We start from the raw sequence: 27,032 nt of genomic DNA on the forward strand, positions 1-27,032 counted from the left end.
TAGGGAAAATATTAAATTTTTTACAATAATCTAATTTACTCTGGTAATAGAATTTATTTAGATTAGTGTTTAAATTTCTTTAACACCAAACAACTACAGGAAAGATAGGACCAGAATCATGGTGAAAGGTAAAGAAAAACTGTACTGGAGTTAAATAAAAACACTGTTCTAGTGGAAACCATAACAGAACATATTTGAAAGATTGTTGTGCTTTGAATCTCTAAGAGTTTAGGACTATGACAGATGCACGTAAGTATAATATAATTGACTTACATGACAAAGTATATAAAAGCTCTCTGTAAATGTCAAGGGAGCATACAAATTGTAGTAATAGCTGACCAAAGAAATGGTGTTTTTTAACACACACCCACAGTACAAACTTTCAAGACAAAACTTGGCATTTACTGCATTTTGGAGTCTACTTCTTAGGTGAATAAGAAAAGCATAAACTGAAATAATTTCCTTACATATTTGTTGCCAAGTAAGACGGCAGGTGCTACTCTTAGAATTCAAAATTTTTCTAAGATTTTAAGTCCTATGTATTATATTTTAGGAATTCAGGCAGTTGGTTCTATTCCTTTTCTTTTAAAATATATTTTAAAAACCATTAGGTTCTATAAGATTTGTAAGACAGACAAACTCATGGCTTAAAGAAGTTTATGGAAACAAACATGCCCAGATTACCTCTCAGAGTGCAATTTAACTCATACCTATTAGGTGTTACTAAGCTTTACCAGTAGAAAAAGAAAAGTAAAATTAATTTCAACTAGAGGAGAATTAAGGATACTTTTATTTAATGAGAAAACATTCCAGATTTTGAATAACATTTGAAAGAATTAATGGGATTTGGAAAGTAAATGGGAAGGAGGAAGGTAGTTTTTACCACGCAAACACCTAGGACAAGTGCGATGGAGAAATTGGGGAAAATTATCAGATGTTGTGGGTAAGAGGAATGAATAGATTAAGGAGTGTAACAAGGGGCCCCTGGGTGGTTCAGTCGGTTAAGCATCTGACTCTTGGTTTCAGCTGAGGTCATGATCTCAAGGTCGTGGGATCGAGTCCCATGTCCCACTCCATGCTCAGCGGGGAGTCTGCTTTAGATTCTTTCCCTCTCCCTCCTCTTCGTCCCCTCCCCTGCTCTCGCATACTTGCTTGCACATGCACTCTCAAATAAATAAAAAATCTTTAAGGAGTGTAACTGGAGATAAAATGAGAAAAAATAGGTTACACTAGATCATGGTGGGTCTTTTGGATGTTTTTATGTAGGAAATAACTGTATCTTAAATCTAAGCAGAGGAGTAACAATCCCGGTGAGGTCCTATTACTATATGCAGGAGGAAGTAAGAGTCTTAGAGGAATTAATTTCATCTGAGGTCATAATTAGTGACAACAGAGTAAGACATTTAAAAAATTTATTGAATACTTACTTCATATATATCAACCATTCAATCCACCACAGGTCTATGAAATAGGTCCTCTGCATCAGTGCCACTGTTTAGAGGAGGACACTGAGCACCTAGGTTCAGTAACATGCCCAGATTCGTACAGCTAGCTAGTGAGTGAAAGAGTTGGGATTTGAGACTACTTCTATAATCACAACTTTAATGCACTTCCCTTACTGAATTTAAGAATCATGTGACTCTAGCCACTTTCTCCCTAAACAATCCACTCTGTACACCAAATGCAGTTAAACTTTTGAAAATACTAATTCTGCAAACAACCTTGCTGACGATGTTAACATTTCTCTCAACACCCTTTACCAACCAATACTATTTTCTATAACTGATTTATCTTACTAATTTTATTTTGTTTAGATTAATGTAAATTTACATGATTTTATAGCACAACTATTGATAGGGAGACTTTGAGAATCCTAGTAAAAGGAAAATCCTATTACCCATTTAAAGGTAAATTACAATCAGACCTGGCTAAAATATTTCTGAACAAAACCTACAGACAGCAGGGGGATGAATGAACCCCTCTTTCATGCACAACAGCATGGCAGTGTTTGGACTGGGGATGGGATACTCAGAGGGGAGGATATAAAAACATTATTTCTTTGTGAAGCCATCTGTCCCTAACCCTCCTATTAAAACAATTTTACCTCACAACTTAAAAACACTGAGAACCATGACACATTTTTAAGCAAAGTAAAAAGCTAAGATCACATTTTCAGGTTACTATGTAAACTTTACCAGTCCTAATGTTTTATCTCATAAAGTATGTAATGTCAAAAATATACGTTTATCTAGAGGAAGCATTCAAGTAAGAATTTATCAAATGTTCCAGACAAGTCAACCATATTTTACAATCAAATGGTATTTAAGTACTTTAATTAAGCACAGCTGAATGGATTAAATAAGATAATATGTGTAAAGTGCTTAGCACAGTAACTAACCCATAGTGGACACTCAATAAATATTAACTTTCTTCTTCAGTTTAGCCAATGATTATATAGCCTAGTCTAATACTATAGACTAGAATAAACTGCAAAGAGACCAGGGAACTAGATGTGAAAATCATTATCAAACAATTAATAGAAGAGGGACGCCTGGCAGGCTGAGTCCGTAGAGCATGTGACCCTCAATGTCTGGGTCAGAAGTTTGAGCCCCACATTGGGTATAGAGCCTACCTGAGAAGAAAAAAATTACTAGAAGAAAACAAGGCTAAATTTCTTAATTCCTTTAAAACCAGGGTGTGGGAAAGCTTATTTAATTATGGTTCAAAAATCCAGAAACATAGGGTGCCTGGCTGGCTCAGTCAGAGAAGAGCATGTGACCCTTGATCTTTGGGTCATGAGTTTGAGCCCCCGGTTGGGTGTAGAGTTTACTTAAATAAATCAATAAAAACTTAAAAAAAATCCCAAAACATGATAAAAACAGAAAATCAAAACCCAAAGCACTATAAACTCTGCATGATAAAAACAATCATTATAAGCAAAGGCCACAGACGAATGACAGAATCCATTAAAATACTATTAGGATTAATAACTGAGTTAAGTAAGGTTGCAGGATTGTAGGATACAAGATCAATATGCAAAAATCAACTGTACTTCTATACACTAGCAATAAATATCCAAAAATGAAAGAAAAAATTCCATTTATGGGGCTCCTGGGGGTGGCTCAGTTGGATAAGCGCTGCCTTTGGCTTGGGTCGTGATCTCGGGGTCCTGGGGTTGAGCTCTGCATCGGGCTCCCTGCTCAGTGGCGAGTCTGCTTGTCCCTCTCCTCTGCCCCTCCCCCTGGCTCGTGCTCTCTCTCTCTCTCTCAAATAAATAAATAAAATCTTTTTAAAAATTCCATTTACAAGCTTCAAAAGAATAAAATGCTTAGGAATATGCTTAACAGAAGAAGTGCAGAACTTGTACACTGAAAACTAAAAACATTGTTAAAAGAGATTTCAAATGATTAAGTAACTAGAAAAATTTCCCATGTTAAGAATACTTAATATCTTTAGGATTGTAAAGCCCCCCAAATTGATATACAGATATTTTCAAGAGCCCAGCTGACTTTTTTTTTTGCAGAAATCAATAAACCAATCCTGAAATTCATCTGAAAATATCAAGGGATCCAGAATTAGCCAAACTTGGGAGAAACCAGAACAGCCAAAGTTAGAGGCATCATATTTCCTGGTTTAAAATTTACCACAAAGCTACAGTGTTCAACACAATGTACTACTGGGATAACCACAGACATGTGGCCAATAAGCACAAAAGACAAATGACAAAGTGACAAAACATATTTGCAATTTATATCACAAAAGGCAAATTTCCTTAATGTATAAGGGCCTTTTAAAAATCTCAGGGGAAAAAGAAAAGACTAGTAAGCTGAGAGAAAAATGGGGAAAAAAAGCACAGACAATTCACAGAAAAAGATAATTAAATGACCTGCACATATATGAAAAGATCTTCAACAATTTCACTTACGAGAAAAATGCAAATTAGAACTCCCTGGGGATAACATTTCACGCCTATCACATTGGTAAAAATTTACAAGTTTGACAACATAATTAGGGCTGTGGAAAAACAGCCACTCTCAGATATTTCTAGAAAGACTACAAAAGGATACAACTGCAACAGAAGAATAATTAGGCAACATTTACAAAATTATATATACACTTACCATTGAATTCAGTAATTCTACTTCTCCAAACTTACCCTGAGGATACATCTCCAAAATATCAAACAATATAGGGACAAGGTTATTCACTGGGTATTATTTCTCTCTCTCTTTTTAAAAAGATTTTATTTGAGAGAGAGAGAGAAATAGCAAGAGAGAGCACAAGTGGGGGTAGGGGGTTGGGTTGGGGGGGTGGGAAAGCAGCAGCAGAGGGAGAAGCAGACTCCCCACTGAGCAGGGAGCCCGATGTGGGACTTGATCCCAAGACCTCGGGATCATGACTTTAGCTGAAGGCAGACACTTAACCGACTGAACCACCCACGTGCCCCTGGGCATTATCTGCAGTAGGAACCATTAGGAACAACTGAAATGCCCCTTTCCTGGCAGGCTGGTTGGATAAACTATGATATATCTATATACTCAGTTATTATGAAACTATAAAAACTATATTTTAGATGTATAAAATGTTCATAACAGCATTAATCATGATAGCAAAAAGTACAAATAACTCATGGGGCGCTAGGTTGCTCAGTTGGTTAAGCGTCTGCCTTCGGCTGAGGTCACGATCTCAGGGTCCTGGGACTGAGCCCCACATTGGGCTCCCTGCTCAGTGGGGAGCCTGCTTCTCCCTCTCCCTCTGCCTGCTGCTCCCCCGGCTTGTGCACGCACTCTGTCAAATAAATAAAATCTTAAAAAAAAAAAAAAGTACACACAACCCAAATGTCCACCAACTGACAAACGGGTAAATGAAATGGGGGTATGTGGTATATCTAACAATGGAACACTAGTTGGGAAGAAAAAAGGAAACGATACATATTACAGCATGTATGATCTTGGAAACAATAAGCTAAGTGAAATAAATCAGTCACAAAGGCCCGCATATGATATGATTCCATATATGAAATGTCCAGAAAAGTCACATTTACAGAGACAGAAAATAGACTGAAGTAGATGAGGAAATTAGGGGAGACCACTAAAGTATGTGGAGTTTCTCTTTGGGATAATGAAAACGTTCTAAAATTGACTGTGGTGATGAATGTACAACTCTGTGAATATACCAAAAGTTACTGAAATGTTTATTTTAAATGGATTAACTGTATGGTATATGAATTCTATCTCAACAAAGGCTTAGTTTTTCCCTGAGCTCAAGGACCAGAAGCAGCAGACTCTTTTTCTCTTTGCTGCTACCCTTAAAGAAGAAAGCCACCACTGAGCTCTGCAACTACAAGAAAATTAATATGAGTTTGGAAGAGAATGTTGAGCCTTGGATGAGATCACAGAGCTGATACCTTCATTTGAGCCTTGTGAGATACAGAGCTGAAGTGCCCAGACTCCTGAAATTCTGGGGAAATTACCTGTGAGATACTAAGTGGGTGATGTTTTAAACTGTTAAGATTGTTGTAATTTTGTTACACAGTAATAGAATATTAATACACAGGGGTGTGTGCATATATATTTTATAGAAGGTTTCCAAATTTTCTTCATTTTTAAGGGTAAATAATATTCCACAGTAGGTACAGAATATAATTTTTTTGGTATTAATTTTTTTAAAGATTTTATGTATTTTAGAGAGAGAGCATGAGTGAGAGACCACAAGCAGGGTGAGAGACAGAGAGGGAGGGAGAAGCAGACTCCCTGCCAAGTAGGGAGCCCAACGTGGGGCTTGATCCCAGGACCCCAGGATCATGACCTGAGCCAAAGGCAGACGCTTAACTGACTGAGTGACCCAGGTGCCCCCAGAATATAATTTTTTGAAGCATCTTACATCTTGTTATTTATTAAAGTATATTAAATCTTGTTATCTGTTAAGCCTGTCAGGCCTACATTAAGGAACAGTCAAGTCAGGAAGAACAATTGTTAATGAAGTCACTTTAGTACCACTAGAGGGGGCTAGAGCAACACAGCTGCTGCCTCGTTAATGCCAGCTGCAAACACACTTCCCCCGGCCATGAACATGGGACAGAGCGAAGCTTCTATAAAAGAGAGCAGAATGTCAATGTGATTGTAGACTCCCTCCTAACCCATCTCCATTCCTAAGTGGAAGACTGAACTTTAACAAATCATGATTTATAATTCCTGAAAATATACACAGTGATGGCCTGATGCCTCTACTCCACCTTAGAGGACATATCACATGTGGAGAGTTCTTTAATCATCTCTGTTAATGCCGTCTTATTTGCTTCTTTTATAAAAACAAGTAACTTCTGAATGTGGTTGTTGACAAGTATCATTTATTATTTAAAAAAAATGATTTTTAAATTTTCTTCTAGGAAAGAAAGAGGCAAGAAGAGCCTGTTATACTTTAATCATGAAGAGAGACTACAGAAAAAAAGAGAATAGGAAACTGGATTTAGAAGACAAATGCATAAAAAGTACTTATAAATGTATGTTTCTGGGCACACAAAAAATAATTTATAACATCAGTAACATAAAAGGGGGATATGGAGTTTTATAGGAGTACAGTTTTTATATATAATTGAAATTAACTTCGTTATCAATTCAAATTACATAGTTATATCTTCGGGAAGTTATATGTAATATCCATGGTAACCACGGAGAAAATAGCTATAGAATACACCCAAAGGGACTGAAGGGAATCAAAACATGTCACTATAAAAAGATCAACTAAGCACAAAAGACAGTAATGGAGGACATGAGGGTCAGAAAGCTGTTAGACATATGGGAAATAACAAATTGGCAGGTGTAAGTCCTTCCTTATTGGTAATTATTATAAATGTAAGTCAATTAAACTCTCCAAACAAAAGGCAGAGAGAAACAAAATGGATAAAAAACATGATTTAACTATATACTGTCTACCAGAGACTCACTTTATTTTTTTAAAGATTTTATTTATGTATTTTAGAGAGAAAGAAAGTGCACTTGCAGGCGTGAGCAGGGAGAGGGGCAGAGGGAGAGAGAGGACCCAGACATGGGGCTCAATCTCAAGACCCTGAGATCATGACCTGAGCCGAAATCAAGAGTCAGATGCTCAACCGACTGAGCCACCCAGAAACCCCAAGAGACTCACTTTATCATCAGGACACAAACAGGTTGAAAGGAAAAGGATGGAAAAAAGATATTCCAAGTAAATAGTAACCAAGAGAGAGCAGAATGACTATAGTATCAGACAAAAGAGACTTGAAGTCAAAGACTGTTACAAGAGACACAGGAGGACATTAAATATTGACAAGAGTCCGTTCAGTTAGAAGCAATAATCATTATACTCACCAAACATCAAAGGACCCAAAATGTATGAAGGAAGTATTCACAGAATTGAAGGGAGAAACAGCTGTACAGGAATAGCTGGAGACTTCAACCAATTTCAGTAATGGTTAGAACAACCACGCAGATCAATACTGATTTGAACATTACAAACCAATTAGATCCAACAGAAATACAGAAAACACTCCACGGAACAACAGTAGATTATATAGTTTTCTCAAATGCACACTAAAGTTCTCCAAGACAGGTTATATATTAGGCCACAAAATAAGTCTTAATAGATTTAAAGACTGAAACCATACAGAATATTTTTTTTCTGATCAGGAAATCTGGAAAATCCACATACGTGTGGAAATCAAGCTATATATATATATATATATATATATATTTACTTATTTATTTTAAAGATTTTATTTATTTATTTGACAGACAGAGACAGCGAGAGAGAGAACACAAGCAAGGGGAGTGGGAGAGGGAGAAGCAGGCTTCCCGCCAAGCAGGGAGCCTGATGCGGGGCTCGATCCCAGGACCCCGGGATCATGACCTGAGCCCAAGGCAGATGCTTAATGGCTGAGCCACCCAAGCGCCCTCAAACAACATATTCTTTTTTTTTTTATTTTTTTTATTTTTTAAAGATTTTATTTATTTATTTGACAGAGATAGACAGCCAGCGAGAGAGGGAACACAAGCAGGGGGAGTGGGAGAGGAAGAAGCAGGCTCATAGCAGAAGAGCCTGATGTGGGGCTCGATCCCAGATCGCCGGGATCACGCTGTGAGCCGAAGACAGACGCCCAACCGCTGTGCCACCCAGGCGCCCCTGAAACAACATATTCTTAAACAACCAATAGGTCAAATAAGAAATCAAAAGGGAACCTGGAAAATATCTTGAAATTAATGAGAATGAAAATACAAACAACCAAAACTTATCTGATACAGTAAAAGCAATAGTAAGAAGGAAATTTATAGGTAAAACACACATACGTTCAAACAGAAGATCTCAAGTCAATAACTGCACAATCCACAGTCAATGGTATAGCCACTGTGGAAAAGTTTGGTGGTTCCTTAAAAAGCTAAACATATAAGGAAGGACGTTCTGACACATGCTACAACGTGCAGGAACAATGAAGACACTATTAAAGAATCCACGTTGTATTGTATGCTTCCACTTACATGGGGCAGCTACGACAGGCAAACTGACAGAACCGAAAGCACGTTAGCCATCAAAGGCTAAGGTGGGGGAGCTACTGCTTAATGGTTAGAGTTTCTGTTTGGGGGAATGAAAAATGCTGGAGGACGCCTGGGTGGCTCACTCGGTCAAGCGTCTGCCTTCAGCTCAGGTTATGATCCCAGGGTCCTGGGACTGAACCCCACATCTGGCTCCCTGCTTCTCCCTCTCCCTTTGCCTCTCCCGACTCGTGCTCTCTTTCTCTCACAAATAAAATCTTTAAAGAAAAAAAGAAAGAAAAGAAAAATGTTGGAAATAGATGGTGGTAAAGACTGCACAACATTGTGAATGCAATTAATGACACTGAATTGTACACTTAAAAATGGCAAAAATGGCAAATTCTGCTATTTTGCCACAATAAGAAACTTCAATAATAAAATATAAATATAATATAAATACATAAATTCAGATAAAATTTGTTATATAAGTATTTATACTTACATGGTAAAAATTTAACATACCAAAAACTATTAATTCTACACTTAAAATAGGTTAATTATATGGTATGTGAACTACATCTCAATAAAACTGATTAGAAAAGGAAAGAGGATAGGAGACACTCTTGGAGAGAGTGAGACGCAGAAGACACCGCATACCTCCCGCGTGCCAGTCACTTTACATGTACCACTTCACCTGGACAACAGTGGCGGAGACCAGAATGCACACAGTCTGGGAGAGATGGACAGTGGTGGCGGCTGCACAACAAGGTGGTGTGTTCAGTGCCACTGAACGGTGGACTTAAAATTATGAAAATGGTGAATTTCATGTCATATATATTTAAGCACAATATTAATTAATTAATTAAAATACATTCAAACACAAAGGCACTTTTGTTTTTAACACTTTTACTTGCGACATCAGTGTTCACAATGATTTTTTGAATTTGACACCAAAAGCAAAGGCAAATAAAGGAAAAATGAACAAGTGGGACTATGTCAAACTAAAGCTCTTCTGTACAGCAAAGGAAAAGACCAACAAAATGAAGCAATCTACCGAATGAGAGAAAATATTTGTAAATCATCTATCTGATAATAGGTTAATATCCAAAATATATAAAGAACTCATACAACTCAAGAGTAAAAAAACAATCCCATTAAAGAAATGGGCAGAAGATCTGACCTGAACAGACATTTTCCCAAAGACATACAGAAGGCTAACAGACACATGTTAAGATGCTCATCACTCATCATCAGGGAAAAGCAAATCAAAACCACAATGAGTAAGCACCTCACACCCGTTAGAATGGCTGTTACCAAAAAGACGAGAAATGCAAGAAATAACATATGCTGGGAAGGAGTGGAGAAATGGGAACCCTCATGCACTGTTGGTGGGAATGCAAACTGCTGCAGCCACTCTGGAAAACAGCATGGAAATTCCTCAAAAAATTAAAGATGTAACGACCATATGATCCTGCACTTCCACTTCTGGGGTATTTATCCAAAGAAAATGAAAATATTACCTGGAAAAGGTACCTGCACCCCCATGTTCACTGCAGCACTATTTATAATATATGAAAGCAACCTACACGTCCGTCGATGGACGAATGGATAAAGAAAATGAAATTTTTTCTGCCATAAAAATGAATGAAATCTTGCGATTTGCAACAACATGGACGGACTTTGAGGGCATCATGCTAAGTGAAGTAAGTCAAACAGAGAAAGAAATACCATATGATTTCACTTATATGTGGAATCTAAAAACAAAACAAAACAAAACAAAACAAATACCAAAAACCACCAAACCCAAAAAACAAAATACCAAGCTCATAGATACAGAGAACATACTGGTGCTGTCAGAAGCAGGCAGCTTCGGGAGCTCAGGTTGGATGAAATGCGTCAAGGGAGTCAAAAGGTACAAGCTTCCAGTCATTATATAAATTAACAAGCCACGGGGATGTAATGTAATGTACAGCATGGCAACTACAGTTAATAATGCTATATTGTATATTTGAAAGTTGCTAAGAAAATAAATCTTGGGGCATCAGGATGGCTCAGTCAGTTGGGCACTGAACTCTTGATTTCAGCTCAGGTCGTGATAGCAGGGTCGTGAAATTGAGCCCCACATTGGGCTCTGCACTCAGTGGAGAATCTGCTTGAGATTCTCTCCCTCCGCCCCTCCCCCATTTGCCCACGCTCACCCCCTCTCTAAAATAAATAAATAAATCTTTAAAAGTATAGAATAGAAAAGAAAAGGAAAGCAAAGAAAAGGAGAGGAGAGAAAAAAGAAAAGAAATCTTAAAAGTTCTCATGGCGAGGCACCTGGCTGGCTCAGTCAGTAGAGCATTTGACTCTTGATCTTGGGATTGTGAGTTTGAGCCCCACACTGGGTGTAGAGATTACTTAAAAATAAATGCTGAAAAAAATTCTCATGGCAAGAAAAAATTTTATAACTTTGTATGCTGACAGAGGTTAAGTAGACTTACTGTGGTGATCATTTCACAATATATACAAATATTAAATCATTATGTTGTATACCTGAAATTAACATGTTGGATGTCAATTATAGCTCAATAAAGATATAATTTATTTTTTTATTTGAGAGACAGAGAGTGAGAGGGAGCACCAGCAGGGTGAAGGGCAGAGGGAGAAGCAGACTCCCCGCTGAGCAGGGAGTTCGATGTGAGGCTTGATCCCAGGACCCTGGGATCATGACCTGAGCCAAAGGCAGACGCTTAACTAAGCCACCCAGGAGCCCCAAAGATAAAATGATAAAAAAGAAAACCTTTACTCGGGTTACTTTCATTTTCTTAGTGACTGAAATAAAAATCAGATAAGCTGAATTTTCAACCTGGTTTACCTAAAAATGATCTGTGTGACCTGAACAAGTCATTTAAACTTTTATTATTTGCTTCAGTACTCCCATCTATATACAAAGTATCTAGTTCAATAGCTTTCAGAGAAACTAATACTCCAAATACTCTCACCAAGAGTATTCAAGTCTGAAGTTCAATCTCCAATTCACTTGATAAATATCTGACATTACATACTCTTTTAAATTCCTTTTAGATAAATTTAAATTCCAAAAGTAATACAACCTTTTTATAATTTCAAGAAATAAAGACAAATATAAAATAAGAAGTGCTAACCGCACTTCCCTGTTTTAAATCCCATAACCTAGAGCGGTACAGTAGGTACGAGAATATCATCCCCAAAAGCTTGGAACATGCAGAAGGAATTAAGGTTTCTTATCTGTTGATTTAAAGATAGGGAGATTATTCTGGATTATCTGGGTGAGCTCAATATACTCACAAGGGTGCTTATAAATGCAAGAGGAAGATAAAACAGGCAAAGTCAGTGACAAGAGAACCAAGGCTGAAGTGATAAAATGGGAGGACTCAATCTGTCATTGCTGGTTTTGAAGACAGAAGGGGCCCCAATCCAAGAAATGTGGGTAGCCTCCTGAAGCTGGAAAGGCAAGGAAAAGGATTCTATTCCAGAGCCTCCAGAGGGAATACAGCCTTGCCAACACTTTGATTTTAGCCTGGAGAGACTCAGTTTGAACTTCTAACCCCAGGAACTCTAAGATAATAAATCTGTGTTGCTTCAAGCAATTTAAGTAACTTGCTACAGCAGGCACAGAAAACTAATAAGCAGATTAACCTCTGTTAGTAATCTGTTGACTGTATTACTAGACATTCTTTGGTACCTAAATAAAGGAACATTAATAATGGATGTTTTCTTAAACCAAGGAGTACTGTCTATAACACTTGTTTCCGGTATTTTTGCTAATGACATCATTATCCAACTAGGAATACAAAATAAAACACTGGGATCATCACTGACTCTTGCCCTGTCTTTTAATTCATACCATCTATCCAATCTTTAATCCCTTTCAATTTTAACATCAACATTTTCAAGAGCCCACCCTTTCCAACACCCTGACACTGCAATCACTGTATTTTATGGTGTGATTCCTCTTCTGAAAAACCACAAGGTGTCTTGCTCCCTAAACGCCCTTTAAGTTCTGGTGTCTCCTCATCGAAGTCACCTCCCATACTGGTTTTATCTTGATCCAAGTTTGACTGAGTCATACTCCTCCCTCTTGTCACTTTATTTTTTTAAATTTTTTAATTTTAATTCCAGCACAGTTAACATACAGATGTGCAGTACTGTGACTCAACACTTCCATGCACCACCGAGTGCTCATCACGACAGGTGCACGCCTTCCTCTCCCATCACCTGTTTTCCCTGCCGCCCCCACCCCCCCTCTGGTGACTGACAGTGTACTCTCTACAGTGGTTTATCTCTTTTTCCTTTGTTTGTTTTCTTTCATTTCTTAAATTCCACATACGAGTGAAATCATATCCCCTCATAACTTTTTAAAACCTATGATTATTTATATACGAAAGAGTAACTTTGCAATTTCTTTGTACCATTCTGTGGTCCAAAAAACAAACTGACAAAGCATGGAGGATTTTGGGGGCAGGGAAACCATTCTGTGTGATATTACAATGGTGGATACATGTCACTCTACATTTATGAAAACCCATACAATCCATACGACGTACAACACCAAGAGTGAACTCTAATGTCAACTATGGACTTTGGGGGATAATGATGTGTCACAGTGTGGGTTCACTGATTATAATAAATCTAACATTGATGTTGAAAGTAGGAGAGGCTGTGCGGGCCAGGGGGTGTATGCAAACTCTCTGCACTTTATATCAATTTTGCTGTTAACCTAAAACTGCTCTAAATAATTGTTCATTAATTAAAAAACAAAGAAAAAAACCCAAATTGCTACAACCACAAACCAGCCTGCAAAGTATACTGGCTTCACAGTTTGGAAGTATGCATACATGTACCAGTCTGATCCAGTTTTTCAAAATATTCCATTGTTTTCCTCATTTCTAAGAGGTGAGCAGCTCATTCTTACATAAATTAGGTGATATTTCAGTCCATTCTCAGAATGAAAGACTTCTGTCTGACCAGAGACATTTAATTAATTTATTATTATTATTTTAAAATTTTGTGGGGGGAGAAGGGCAGAGGGAGAGGGATCTTAAGCAGACTTCATGCCCAGCTCGGAGCCCAATGCAGGGCTCAATCTCACAACCCTGAGATCATGACCTGAGCCAAAAATCAAGAGTCAGACGCTAAGCGACTAAGCCACCGAGGCAGGCCTCCCCTGACGAGAGACATTTTAAAACCCTGATGTGGTTGAAGATTCTGATCTTTTAATTCACAGTCTGACTTTATTATCAATCTCCTTTTTTAAAAGATTTAATCCAGAAAAAGTACATTAGTAAAAACAGAAGCAAAACTTGAACTTAAAGTTTTTTAGCAGAAAACTGAGAAATAGATTTGTTTTCTCTATTCAGCAAAAACATTGCTTAAAATTTTAACTGAAATAGCTCTTTCCAAAATATATTTCCATTTTCTCATTTATAGTGACAGAATGCTAATTTTTTTTTAGGCATCATCTGAAATACTAACCATCACTTCCCAGCCTGACCTGTGGCTGAAGTATGGTTCCATGATTATGTTCTAGCCAGGGTCTGTAAATAAGGTTTTGTAAGTTTCCTTTCTTAGTCAGTTTGGGGTGCTGTGACATATTATTAGGTGGCTTAAACAACAAATTTTTATTTCTCACTCTTCTGGAGGCTGGGAAGTCCAAGATGGGGGTTGAGTTCCAGTGAGAACACTCTTCCTGGCTTGTAATGCCATCTTCTTGCTATTCCTTACACAGTGAAGAGAGATCATCTTTCTGTGTTTCTTCTAAGGCCACTAATCCTATTCACAAGGGCTACCCCCTCATGACCTAATTACTTCCCAAAAGACCTACCTCCAAATACCATCACATCAGGGATTAGGGATTAGAATTATGAATTTGGGGGTGGGGGATGGGAAGACACATTCGCTTCATACTGTTTCCATACAAAGAAGGTGCATGCTTTTTATACTCCTGTTCTTCTTTTTTGCTTTCAAAAATGAAGACCTATGGCTGAACTTCAGCAGCTCCGCCGGAACAGGTAACCGTAGAAATGAAAGCTTAATGCTGAGATGGAAGAGCAGAAAGGAAGGACTCTATATCCCTGAAGACACTGTGAAGTTCCCACATTAACCTTGAAGTGTGTACTTCATAACATTTTTTACGTTAAAGGAAAATGAATGTCTATCTTCTTTAAGTCTTGGATATTTGAGAGAATTTCCTATTATTGGGAGCTGAAACTGATAAGCTTAATGAATAAAATATTTTAATGATCAGAAGCAGGCATAGAGTACAAAGAGCTTATGTGGCATCTACTCCAGCGGCAATCAATAGAAAATCTTTTTTTTTTTTTTTTAAGAATTTATTAATTTGTCAGAGAGAGAGAGAGAGAACGCACAAGCAGGGGGAGCAGCAGGCAGAGGGAGAAGCAGACGCCCCGCTGAGCAGGGAGCCTGATGCGGGACTTGATCCCAGGACCCTGGGGTCATGACTGAGCCTAAGGCGGACGCCTAACCGACTGATCCACCCATGTGTCCCAACAGAAAACCTGTTCAATGCAAAATAAGGTGCTGTGGTTTACACAGAGATCACTTTAACCACGCTAAGTAAGATACAGCTCTAAAATCAAATCTTTCCTCTTTCAATTTCTTTCTTTCTTTTTTTTTTTTTTTTAAAGATTTTATTTATTTATTTGACAGAGATAGAGACAGCCAGCGAGAGAGGGAACACAAGCAGGGGGAGTGGGAGAGGAAGAGGCAGGCTCACAGCAGAGGAGCCTGATGTGGGGCTCGATCCCATAACACCGGGATCACGCCCTGAGCCGAAGGCAGACGCTTAACCGCTGTGCCACCCAGGCGCCCCTCCTCTTTCAATTTCACTCTTTCTTGCCAAAATTCAGACCCTCACGACCTTTTGAGGGACGCTGTGTATTTTACTCATCTGACAAAGTGTTTGGAAACACAGAAAGCATTCAATCAATGAGGAATGAATGTAGAAAATCATCAAGATCATTAGAGATACACACATAGTGCCATTTTTCTTATTTTTAATTAAGAAAAAAGGCACCATTAGAATCCAAACTACAGATATATCATCTAGAAAGGCAGAGAGAAGATACAGATGAGGGAAGATACTGAAACTAATATTACACTATATGTTAACTAACTAGAATTTAAATAAAAAATCAAAACAAAAACCGCCCCAGAAAAAGATCTGAGGAAATAATGAGCCCCAAACAACACCATGCAGAACCATGAGAAAAGGGGACACTAACATCTTTGTGCTGAGATTCGTACTTGTGTACATCTGTATCATGTTTTTGGATCGTCAAAAGTGTTTTTTCGAACATGGAAGAATAGCAGGTCTTTAAAGCATGTCAGCTGATAGTTAATACTACTTACTCTGTAGTTTTGTAAACGTCAGAATACAGCCCTGCTTTCTGATACTTCTTCTTTGGGGGACGTGGGGCCTTCTTTTCCCTTGGGATGAGAGAAAGCACAGGCTGCAAGGTATTTTCAGGTTCGGGAAGCTTGGCTGGGGTTTCAGGAGGACTGGGAATCTCAACTGCTGCTTCAGTAAAGCTAGAAAGAGAAGTTTAAAGGAAATATTTATTATTGGCTATTTAAAGAACACAACAGCAAGTAAAACACAAGGTATGGGACTTCCTCATCCGACCATGATGGAGTAACAGATACCAGACTTGTCCTCCTGACAGAAACTATTACAACTGTAGTAAACTACTATAAACCTGGAGAAGGTTTACAAAACACTTAGCAGACACTGGACAATAGTACAGCACTGTGATCCCTGAGAAAATTGAAAAGGAAAAAACCGAGATCTCGGCTCAAGTCTTAATCTCAGGGTTGTAGGTTTGGGCACTGCACTGAGCTCCACGCTTGGTGTGGAGACTACTTAAGAAAAAATAAAAAGATGAGTAAAAAAAAAATAAATAAGAATAGTCCTACAACCAGTTTGCCTTTATAGGAAGGATGATGGTGGAGGGAGGAGAGCCACAGCAGAGAACAGACAACGTGATGAACTGAAAAGACAGAGAGGTTAGAGCACAGGGAGGCTGAGGGCACTGGGGTTGTTGGGGCAGAGTACTGGAGTAGAGAAAGCCACAGAGGAAAGTAATTCTAGAAATCTGTATGGGCCTCCCACAGTACACTAAATACCAGGTTGTGTGAATGCAGGGTGAAATTCTATAAGGCTGGACAAAGAACTACCAGCGTACTGTATGTAACCTGAGCAATGACTCCCGGAGCTCACACACGAAGGCAGGGACTCAGACTCCACGAGGCAGAGTGGAAGGACATTGCCTAATACTAGGGCACTCCACAGATATCCCAGAGGGTAATATCACCCATTTCCATACAGCTCAACTATCCCTAGAATAAAGACCAGTACTAATAAAGATTAAAAACAGTCTTCAAAAGAATCTAAGCCAAACCACAAGTAACGTAACTGCCTACCAAAAACCCTGAATATATGGAAAAGAACAAAAACCAGACACATGATTATGCAACATTTACAATGTAAAGAAATTCACAGTGAAAAAAACCCTGAAGATTAATGGCCAGATATTTTCCAAATTTGATAAAAAGTTCCAAGAAGCTAAACAAACCAAAAACAATATAAACTCGAATAAAACAAGGCATATCATAGTAAATTGCTAAAAACTACTCAAGAAAATTTAAAAAGCGAGGGGACAAAATACACAGTCTATACAGGAGTACAAAAATAAGAGTGCAGATTTCCTGTCTGAAATAGTGTGAGCCAGAAGGAAGGCAATGATATAACATCTGTAAGTGCTAAAGGAGGAGGAGGGGAGAGGGAGGGGAAGGAGGAAAAGGCCTGTTAAAATAGAATTCTAAGTCAATCAAAAACATCTTTAAAAATTAAGTTGATTCCTCCTTTAAAAAAATAAATAAAAAATAAAAAGCAAACTCTGTTAATTAAAAAAATTAATGACATATACACCTTAAACAAAAAATAAAAAAAAATAAAAAAAATTAAGTTGATTCCTGGGGCACCTGGGTGGCTCAGTTGGTAAAGCGCCTGCCTTTGGCTCAGGTAGTGATCCTGCAGTCCCACATCGGGCTCCCTGCTCAGCAGGGAGTCTGCTTCTCCCACTTCCTCTGCCCCTCTCCCTGCTTGTACTTTCAAATAAATAAAATCTTAAAAAAAAAAAAAATTTAGTCGATTCCAGTTCCAGGCAATGATGGAATAGATACTGCCACTTATCCTTCCACTAGGTAAAACTAGAAACCCTAGAAATTATATATAAAATAAACATAAGCAAACAGATTGACTAGGGACCTTGCAACCAAAGCAATGACATGGCAGGGAATATCCTAGATAGTCTTTCACTACTGAGTATGAGGCAAAAAGAATAAAATGTTTCCCCAATATTAAGGACAAGGAAATTGTCTGCTCTCATGATATATTCAGCATCAAAGAAAAAAGTTCTAGCCAGTGCAAAAAGGTGAGAAAAAGGGGTGCCTGGGTGGCTCAGTTGTTAAGTGCCTGCCTTTTGGCTCAGGGCGTGACCCTGGTGTTCTGGGATTGAGCCCCACATCGGGCACCTCCGCTGGAAGCCTGCTTCTCCCTCTCCCACTCCCCCTGCTTGTGTTCCCTCTCTCGTTGGTTGTCTCGCTCTCTGTCAAATGAATAAATAAAATCTTGGGGAAAAAAAAAAAGGTGAGAAAAAGAAAAAAATCCAGAAGAGTCAGTTCTCTAATTTCATTCTTTTTCAAGATTGTTTTGGCTGTTTGGGATTCCTTGAGACTCCTGATGAATTTTAGGATGGGTTTTTCTATTTTCATAAAAAACATCACTGGAATTTTGCACTAAATCTGTAGATCATTTTGGGTAGTTCTGGTATCTTAACAGTAGGTCTTCCAGTCTTTCCATTTATTCATGACTTCTTTCATTTCACTGAAAAATGTTTTGTAGTTTTCTTTCTTTTTTTTTTTTTTTAAGATTTTATTTATTTGAGAGAGAGAGAGAGAGATTGAGACAATGAGTGGGAGGAGGGGTGAGGGAGAAGCAGCAAACTCAGGGTCACCATGGTTTCCATTACCCATTTGGATACCTATGCCTAATGGCTTTAAAACTGAATATTTCAATGGGTGCCTGGGTGGCTTAGTAAGTTGAGCACCCAACTTTTGGTTTCAGCTCAGGTCATGAGATTGAGCCTGGCATTGAGTTTTGCAGTCAGCAGGGAGTCTACTTGAGATTCTCAATCTCCGTCTCCCTGTGCCCCTCCCCCCATGCACGTACTCTCTCTAAGTAAAAAATAATGTATGGTTTTATGGGGGAGCCTGGGTGGCTCAGTCAGTTAAGTGCTGGACTCTTGATTTCTGCTCAGGTCATGATCTTAAGATCATGAGATCAAGTCCCTCATGGGGCTCTACAGTGGGCATGGAAGCTGCTTACAATTCTCTCCCTCTGCACCTCCACCACCCACCTCCCTCCACTCATGTGCATGCTGTCTCTCTAAAAAAAAAAATAAAATAAGATAAAATATGGTTTTATGATATATTTATCTACATCAATATAATACTTTTGTTCAATTTCCATGGTTTTTCTTTTACTTTTTTGCTTTATAAAAATAGTACCAGCTAGTAAATCATTTTTAGGTACTTGCTTTTTTTACTTAATACTGTGTTTCTAAGACTCATTCATTGTTATTACATATCAGCTGTAATTCATTATTTCTATTACCATATTACATATCATTGCGTGAAAAACTACAATGTATTTATTCCTTTTCACAGTAATCTTGGAAATTTCCATTTTCTATATGTTATAATCAATCTCGCTCCTACCTTTCCAAAAAGTGTTTTCTGATGATTGTTGGGCAAGAGTTTTTCCAGAGGGGAATTGCTAGATTATATAGGATTTATTTGTAATACTTTTTTTGTTGTTTTTGTTATATATTCTGGATACCAAAACTATACACATTACATGTGTTATAAATTTCCCAGTTTGTAGATCTTCATACATTTGTCATGATGATGTTTGATGAGTTCTCAGTTTTCTTATAATCCAGTATCTCAGTCTTTACCTATATGGTTACTGCTTTTGGTACCTTGTTTATGAAATCCTTCCTGACAACAAGGTTGTGAAATTTTTTTCCTTCCATCTATTAGCCTTTGAAAGTTTAAAGTTTTGCTTTGAACACTTATGGATTTAGTCAACCAGGAATTACTTTTTGTATATAGGATAAGACAGAATCCAGTTTCATTTCCATTACCATGTGACATCAACTTTTAGGGCACAGTTTATTAAATACTGTTTCTCTCCCTATTGACATGCAGTGTTACCTCTGTCATATAGCAAGCTTGCATACACACGTGGATTTGTTTCTCTTACCTACTCAGTTCCACACTAGCTTAATATACCATAGCCTGAAATTAAGTCTTGGGACAAAACTTTCACTTTAATCATTAATTTTATTCCTTGGAATATACCCTAAAGAAATTAGCACCCATATCCATCAGGGGACATTAAAGAAATATTAAGAGCAACATTTTTGGGTAACAGCCTCAAAGTGGAAATAACCCAACAGTAAAATGGAAAAACTGTATTGTATACATACAATGGATTAGTACACAATAATGAAAAGAAGGTAAATACAGCAACACGTAACATAGATGGTTTAATATGTGTATATATATGGTGAGCAAAAAAGGTGAGACACAAAAGCATACGTCATGCATAATTCCATCCAAATGAAGTTTGGTAAGGATAAACTAAACAATATTGTCAGGGTTACATACTTAAATGGTACTAAAAAGTTAAAGATGGGGTTACCTTAGAAGTCAGGAGACTGATTATGGTTAATGGTAAGGAAGCAGTTCGTGATTGGGAAGGCACATGGGATGCTAGCTAGCAATTTTCTATATATTTACCCCTTCTATGTCTACATTGGTTGTTTAATTTGGGAAAAAAAAATTTTTTTTTTTTTTTAAAGATTTTATTTATTTATTTGACAGAGATAGGGACAGCCAGCGAGAGAGGGAACACAAGCACGGGGAGTGAGAGAGGAAGAAGCAGGCTCATAGCGGAGGAGCCTGATGTGGGGCTCGATCCCATAACGCCGGGATCACGCCCTGAGCCGAAGGCAGACGCTTAACCGCTGTGCCACCCAGGCGCCCCGGGAAAAAAATTTTTAAACGATTTTTTTATGTCTTTTTATTTACTGTATGTGTATTCCCCCCGCCTTTTTTTTAAAGATTTTATTTATTTATTTGACAGAGAGACAGCCAGTGAGAGAGGGAACACAAGCAGGGGGAGTGGGAGAGGGAGAAGCAAGCTTCCCGCTGAGCAGGGAGCCCGACGCGGGGCTTGATCCCAGGACCCTGGGATCATGACCTGCGCTGAAGGCAGATGCTTAATGACTGAGCCACCCAGGTGCCACCCTCTCCCTATTTCCCCTGATCATCTCTAAAGAGTTTTTTTTTTTTTAAGTTTATTTATGTAAGTATCTCTACACCCAGCGTGGGGCTGGAACTCATAACCCTGAGATCAAGAGTCACAAGCTTCACCGAATGAGCTGGACAGGCGCCCCTAAAGAGCTCTAGTAAGACTAGAATGATGCTTTTATTTCAAATGCAGTTGAATTTTCTTGTAAACCGTCTGGTCCTGCTGCTTTCTTTGCCACAAGATTTTATTTTATTTTATAAATAACTGCTTATAGTAGTCATTTTTTAAATCTCTCATATATATAGCTTATCTCCTTCTTAACTCATAATGTTCTTCATTGATCAACTTTACCAGCAGTGTGTATGTTTTATTAGTCTTCAAGGAACTAACTTTGGTCTTCGGTGATTCTTTCTATTGTACCTTAGCTTTGTTTTGTTAATTTAATGTATATGTTTCCATCTCCTTCATTCGCCATTTTGGGGCATGTTCCCTTGCTTTTCTCATTTCTTATTTGGCCTCTTGGTTCATGAATTTTCAGCATTAAAAAAATAATATAAGCCTTAAAAGGCTATGAATCTCTCTCTAGGCAACTCGTTAGATACATCCCACAAGTTTTAATATGTAGCATAGTGTTTATTCAGTCCTAAGTATTTTTATTATGATTTTATTTTTTACCTAGTTATTTAAATTTATCTTTTTTCCTTTTAGAACCAGGATTTGAACCCAGGTTCTTCTGAGTCTAGAGCCCACCTCATAATTATTACATTACTCTTTTACAGTCTGGTTTGTTAATCAACAAATAGTGTCCAAACTCTTCAACACGGCAAACAAGGCCCTCTGCGTGATCTGGTCCCCACAATCTTTCCTTTAGACTGATTCTCCAGGCTCTAGACCATACTAATTGGCTCTGTGTTTTGGCCACAAAAGCTTTCTTTCACTTCCTTAAACCTGCCAAGCCTTTTCATACTAAGCCCATAATATTTGTTCTAGCCCTGCTCCTTTAAATAACAGATTAAGTCTACTCTTCAGATTTTAATTTAGTAATTACTTCCACAGGGAACCTAGTGTAATTCTTGTAACACTAAATAACTGTTCATACTGGAACTCAGACTATGTGATCCATGAGGATAGGGAATATATCTATATTTGCTTTTACCATTGTTACCTATCCTTAGCACATAGGATAAATAATTTTGCAATAAATACTTGTTGAATAAGTAGATGAACAAACCCCTGCTATGTAACAAGTACTACAGTAGGTTCTAGTTAGAAAAAGGTGAAAAACTGTTGCTCTGGGAACTCCCTGTGTCATGTCCTTTCTTGATACATTCCCCTCTACTCCTGAGGGTAGAAATTGTATCTGTCTCTTCATAATTTCTTCAAATTCTAAAATGTAATTCCTGGAAAATTAAGTGTTTAATGTTGGTGACTATGATACTAGGATTTTCTGGAACAGAAAGACTTTTCTGGAATAAAGGCTTTTCTCTGAAGCACATTTTTAAGGTGACCCTTCCCCTAAAGTGAACAGTCAAAATGTCATGAACTGTCACTTTCTTACTATGGTGAAGGCAGAAATCATTCTCTTTGCAGTACTTTTTTAAAAGATTATTTATTTATTTATTTATTTGAGAGAGAGAGTGAACGAGCGAGGAGGAGGGGCAGAGGGAGAAGCAGGGGGCCCAACACGGGGCTCGATCCCAGGACCCTGAGACCATGGACCTGAGCCCATGGACCTGAGCCAAAGGCAGACGCTTAACCGACTAAGCCACCCAGGGGCCCCTCTTTTCAGTATTTTAAAGCCTCAGTGATTAAAATGGAAAAATACTGATACTAAAATAGTCTGATGGGAAGAAATAATAAAAATAGACCCTAAGACTCAAAGACATGTAAGAATTTAGTATTTAATAAAGGTATCATTTCAAATAAGTAGGGAAAAATAAATTAATAAGTAGTGGTAAGACTACTATCATTTTAACATTTTTTAAAAGTTTAAATCTCTTTTTAAAATGAAATCTCTAGGGGTGGCTGGGTGGCTCAGCCATTAAGCGTCTGCCTTCAGCTCAGGTCATGATCCCAGGGTCCTGGGATAGAGCCCCGCATTGGGCTCCCTGCTTGGCGGGAAGCCTGCTTCTCCCTCTCCCACTCCCCTTGCTTACGTTCCCTCTCTTGCTGTCTCTGTCAAATAAATAAATAAATAAATAAAATATTTAAAAAAAATAAAAAATAAGTAAATAAAATGAAATCTATTTTCCTGCCTTTCCAAAAAAATAAATAAATAGTTACTACAATTCAGTGAGAATACAAAGAGTAAAAAAACTACATACAACATAAAAACAGCCATGTTTACAAAACTGTAACCTTGACAAATGAGTGGTCATAAACATAGCACTAATTCATACCTCGTACTAAAGCAAATTTCAACTGATTTAAACACCTACACGCTAAAGGTAATATGGAGGGCGCCTGGGTGGCTGCTCGGCAGGGAGTCTGCTTCTCCCTCTTCCTCTGCCCCTCCTCCTCACTCGTTCTCTCTCTCTCTCTCTCTCTCTCAAATAAATAAGTAAAAATCTTTAAAAAAAAATAGAGGTAATATGGAATCCACTGAAGGAGAACAGTTAAATAAATTATGCTATATTCTTAGCATGGAATAAGATAATTCTACATGTCCTAATGATAAGACCTCTGAGACACATGAAGAGAAAGAGTTAAAGACTATAGTGTGTTACCACTTTCATAAGACACCAGCTTTGCAGATGCACACATCTGTACGGGTGTAAGAAAAGATATCAAAGTATACATAGTATACTGACTTTTGGGTTTTTTTAAAGATTTTATTTGTAAGTAATCTCTAAACCCAGAGTGGGGCTCAAACTCACGATCCTGAGGTCAAAAGTCACATGCTCCCCCGAATGGGCCAGCTGGGCGCCCCTACGTGGTATACTGTTCACAGACATACCCTTGAGGAGAACAGGATTTGAGAGGAAATGAGACCACGTGAAAAGAGACTTAACTTTTCAATCGGTAAGCTTTTAGTTTTACTCAAAGTAGTACAAGCGCGTACTACTCATGAAAAAAATGTCAATCCCATATATTCTCTAGAAAAAAAAGTACTTTTCCTAGATGGATGCATTAGAGAGATATGAAAAACCTCTCTATATAGGATTCACCAAGGCAGACGGTAGAGAAAAAGACTGATAAACTCTAACTGTTCTAGTGCTGTTTGGCAAGAAAATATAAAGAAAATCAAATGTCATACAATAAACATTAAGGGATCTCATTCTGACTATATATAATGAGTACTTAAAAAATAGGTAAGGTACATAAACAATTACTAATGTCCCAATATGCAAATAAGTGCAAATTAAGATAAGAAGGAAGCAACATTTAGGAAGTATATTTCACCTATATCAAACCGATGAAGACATTTTTGCCCTGCTCCTGATTAAGATTTTAGAAAAGATAATTTTCAGGGTAGATAGAGTGGGGGTAAATAGTATATGAATATTACTGTATAATGTTAGTAAAAGTATAAACAGATGTGGCTTTTAAGAAAGCAGTTTGAAAATAAATGTTAAGAGGCTTAAAATGTGCGGCGCCTGGGTGGCTCAGTTGTTAAGTGTCTGCCTTCGGCTCAGGGCATGATCCTGGCGTTATGGGATCGAGCCCCACATCAGGCTCCTCCGCTGGGAGCCTGCTTCTTCCTCTCCTACTCTCCCTGCTTGTGCTCCCTCTCTCTCTGGCTGTCTCTCTCTCTGTCAAATAAATAGAAATAAAATCTTAAAAAAAAAAAAAAAAAGAGGCTTAAAATGTGTCTAGCAGTTTTAATTTGTATTCCTCCAATTGTGAACAGGGGCTGCCATGTTATCTATGACTTAGCACGCTGTATTTAGTAAAGGAAAACTCATTTGCAAATGGTGCATATTGTATTAACTCATTGAAAACTACCAAACAAATCTTCAGGGAAAGAATCTGGTTGGATATATAACAAAAGGGTTAAAAACTCTTTTTTGGGGAGTGATTTTTGGCTCTGTGCTCTACACCTTTTAGAAAAAAGTAAGAATATAACAAAGAAACGATGAAGAAAGTAAATCTAACATGCAGAAAAATGTATGTGATGATAGGATGAAAAGTTTGCAGCACAGAGAAGAAAGTGTGAGCCTAAAAATAATCGCAGGCACATAGCTATGTGCTGGGTAAAATATATAACCTCTCTGGGCCTTGATTTCCTCTTCTGCAAAGTCAGGGATTCAGACTGGACTGTTACATCCCATGTGCTTTCTTAATTATTTGTAATTTTGGGCAGCCATAAATAAGAACACTTTTAAACAAAACAGAATAATACAGGTTTTACCAAATGAATGGTTAGGAGGTTACCTGAAGAATTCAGCTGCATACGTATGTCATGTTTATAAAAATCTATTTTTCTCTCCTCAAATAAAACGTCAAACAAGGATAATTACCTCTTAGTATGTTCTTGCTCTTCCTCTGGGAATGGCTTCTGCTTTTTCTTGGTCTGTTCTTCCAACAGCCAACTTTTCCTCTTCAGCCCCTTCTTATGTTCTGGACTCAGGTTTACGCTCTGCACAACAGCCTCAATGACATCCGTAACTGTGTCGGGACGGAGGGGCAGCGCTGCTCTTTCTTCGCCTTCATTCGAGTCGGGGCTGACAAACCGGGCAGCCTGGAATGCTTGCATTGACACCACAGCCTGGAGGGGGCATTTCCGAGGTCGCCCCGGTCTGCGTTTCACAAAGTTATTCCCTGTCCTGGCCTGTCTCTGGAGTTTTTTGGCTTTTAATATTTTATTGACATGGTCCAGGTTTTTCTTAGTGGCCAAGATTTTGTCATAATTGCACATTTTCCGAGCTTGGCGCTGCATGGCTTCCACGACACTTCTCTTGATATGGTGGGGCGAGCAGCTGCTCGGCAACTTCTCAGACAGGAGTGAGATGCTGCTACTGCAAGAGTCAGTGGGGGCTGTGGGCACCAGGAGGCTGTCTGGTTTTCCCAGGGCTCGCTCCTTGCTGTGGCTGTGGCCTGGACTGGAGGAAGGTGGCCCTGAGGCAGATGCAATCACAGCATCTATATTCTTCTCCAGGGGCTCATGGTCCTCATGTTGGACCATCCGCTGCAGCAGACTATCCACAGAGTCATCCCCAGAAGCAAGCAATCTTGGACTTCGAGAGGGAACTCCGTTTACTAAATAAGATGACAAATCACACATAGATACAAACTGAACACAGCTGGTCATTTAAGTAACTTTTTAGACAGAAGAAAAGGAATACTGCTCCATTTTTCTAAACAGGATTAAACATCCTAACACCATATGCATTTGTCTCTTCCAAGCAAGTTGATGGTTTATTTTCCTGGATAAGGCATATTACAGTAATCATAATAAATTCAAAATTGGCCTGTTTCCATAACAATATGTGAGTTAAAAAGCAACAACAATTCTCACTCTCTGAGATGAGGAGCAGAAAGAAATCGTTTATTTCTTCAAATCTGACAGTCCATTTAAGTTTAGAGACTTGCCAGTTAAATGCTGGTGATATTTCTAGATCAGTCCTTTTTCTGACAATGCTGCAAGTACAAAGGATGTTAAGTGAAACTTCTTGGGAAAAAAGTTTTAAAACTAGAATACTAAACATATGAATAAACTAGTTTAGAAAGAATACATGTTGATGGTAAGACTGGAAAATAAGTAGTCTTTGATGAACCTTGTTATCTTAGTGGCCCAGTGACTTGGAGATCTTTGTTTCTTCAAATACCACTCTGCACTTTTTTATGACGACACATAATGTGGGAAATGCTCACCTTCCTCTGGCAAGCCATGTTAGTTCTACAATATTTGTAAACATCAGATTGTAACAGGGCCATTTCCCAAGATGCCTAATTATTTACTACTAATGAACACAGGTCGTACTTTTCCAAAGCTGATTGATGGATTTCCTACCTATGTGAGTTTAAAATGTGATAGTATTCTAGGTACTCCTTTATAAGCCCCACTGTAGATTCAATCTCATCAGACCACACTGGAATTTTTCTTGAATTACCAATAATTCCCTTCAGATAATATCCAGTAGTCTTGCTTAAATTCAGGATTTTTC

General features: G+C 38.2%; 1 protein-coding gene across 1 annotated transcript in view; it reads right to left on the reverse strand.

The window, feature by feature from the left end:
- ASH1L (ASH1 like histone lysine methyltransferase) overlaps nt 1-27,032 on the reverse strand; it is a 162,897-nt gene that overhangs the window by 64,678 nt on the left and 71,187 nt on the right. The window contains 2 exon segments of the mRNA XM_008696570.2: nt 15,897-16,076; nt 25,386-26,124. Coding sequence (XP_008694792.2) covers nt 15,897-16,076; nt 25,386-26,124 — 919 coding nt within the window.

This window comes from Ursus maritimus, unplaced genomic scaffold (assembly GCF_017311325.1).
Source record: "Ursus maritimus isolate PB19 unplaced genomic scaffold, ASM1731132v1 scaffold_2, whole genome shotgun sequence".
NCBI classification, from domain to species: Eukaryota; Metazoa; Chordata; class Mammalia; order Carnivora; family Ursidae; genus Ursus; species Ursus maritimus.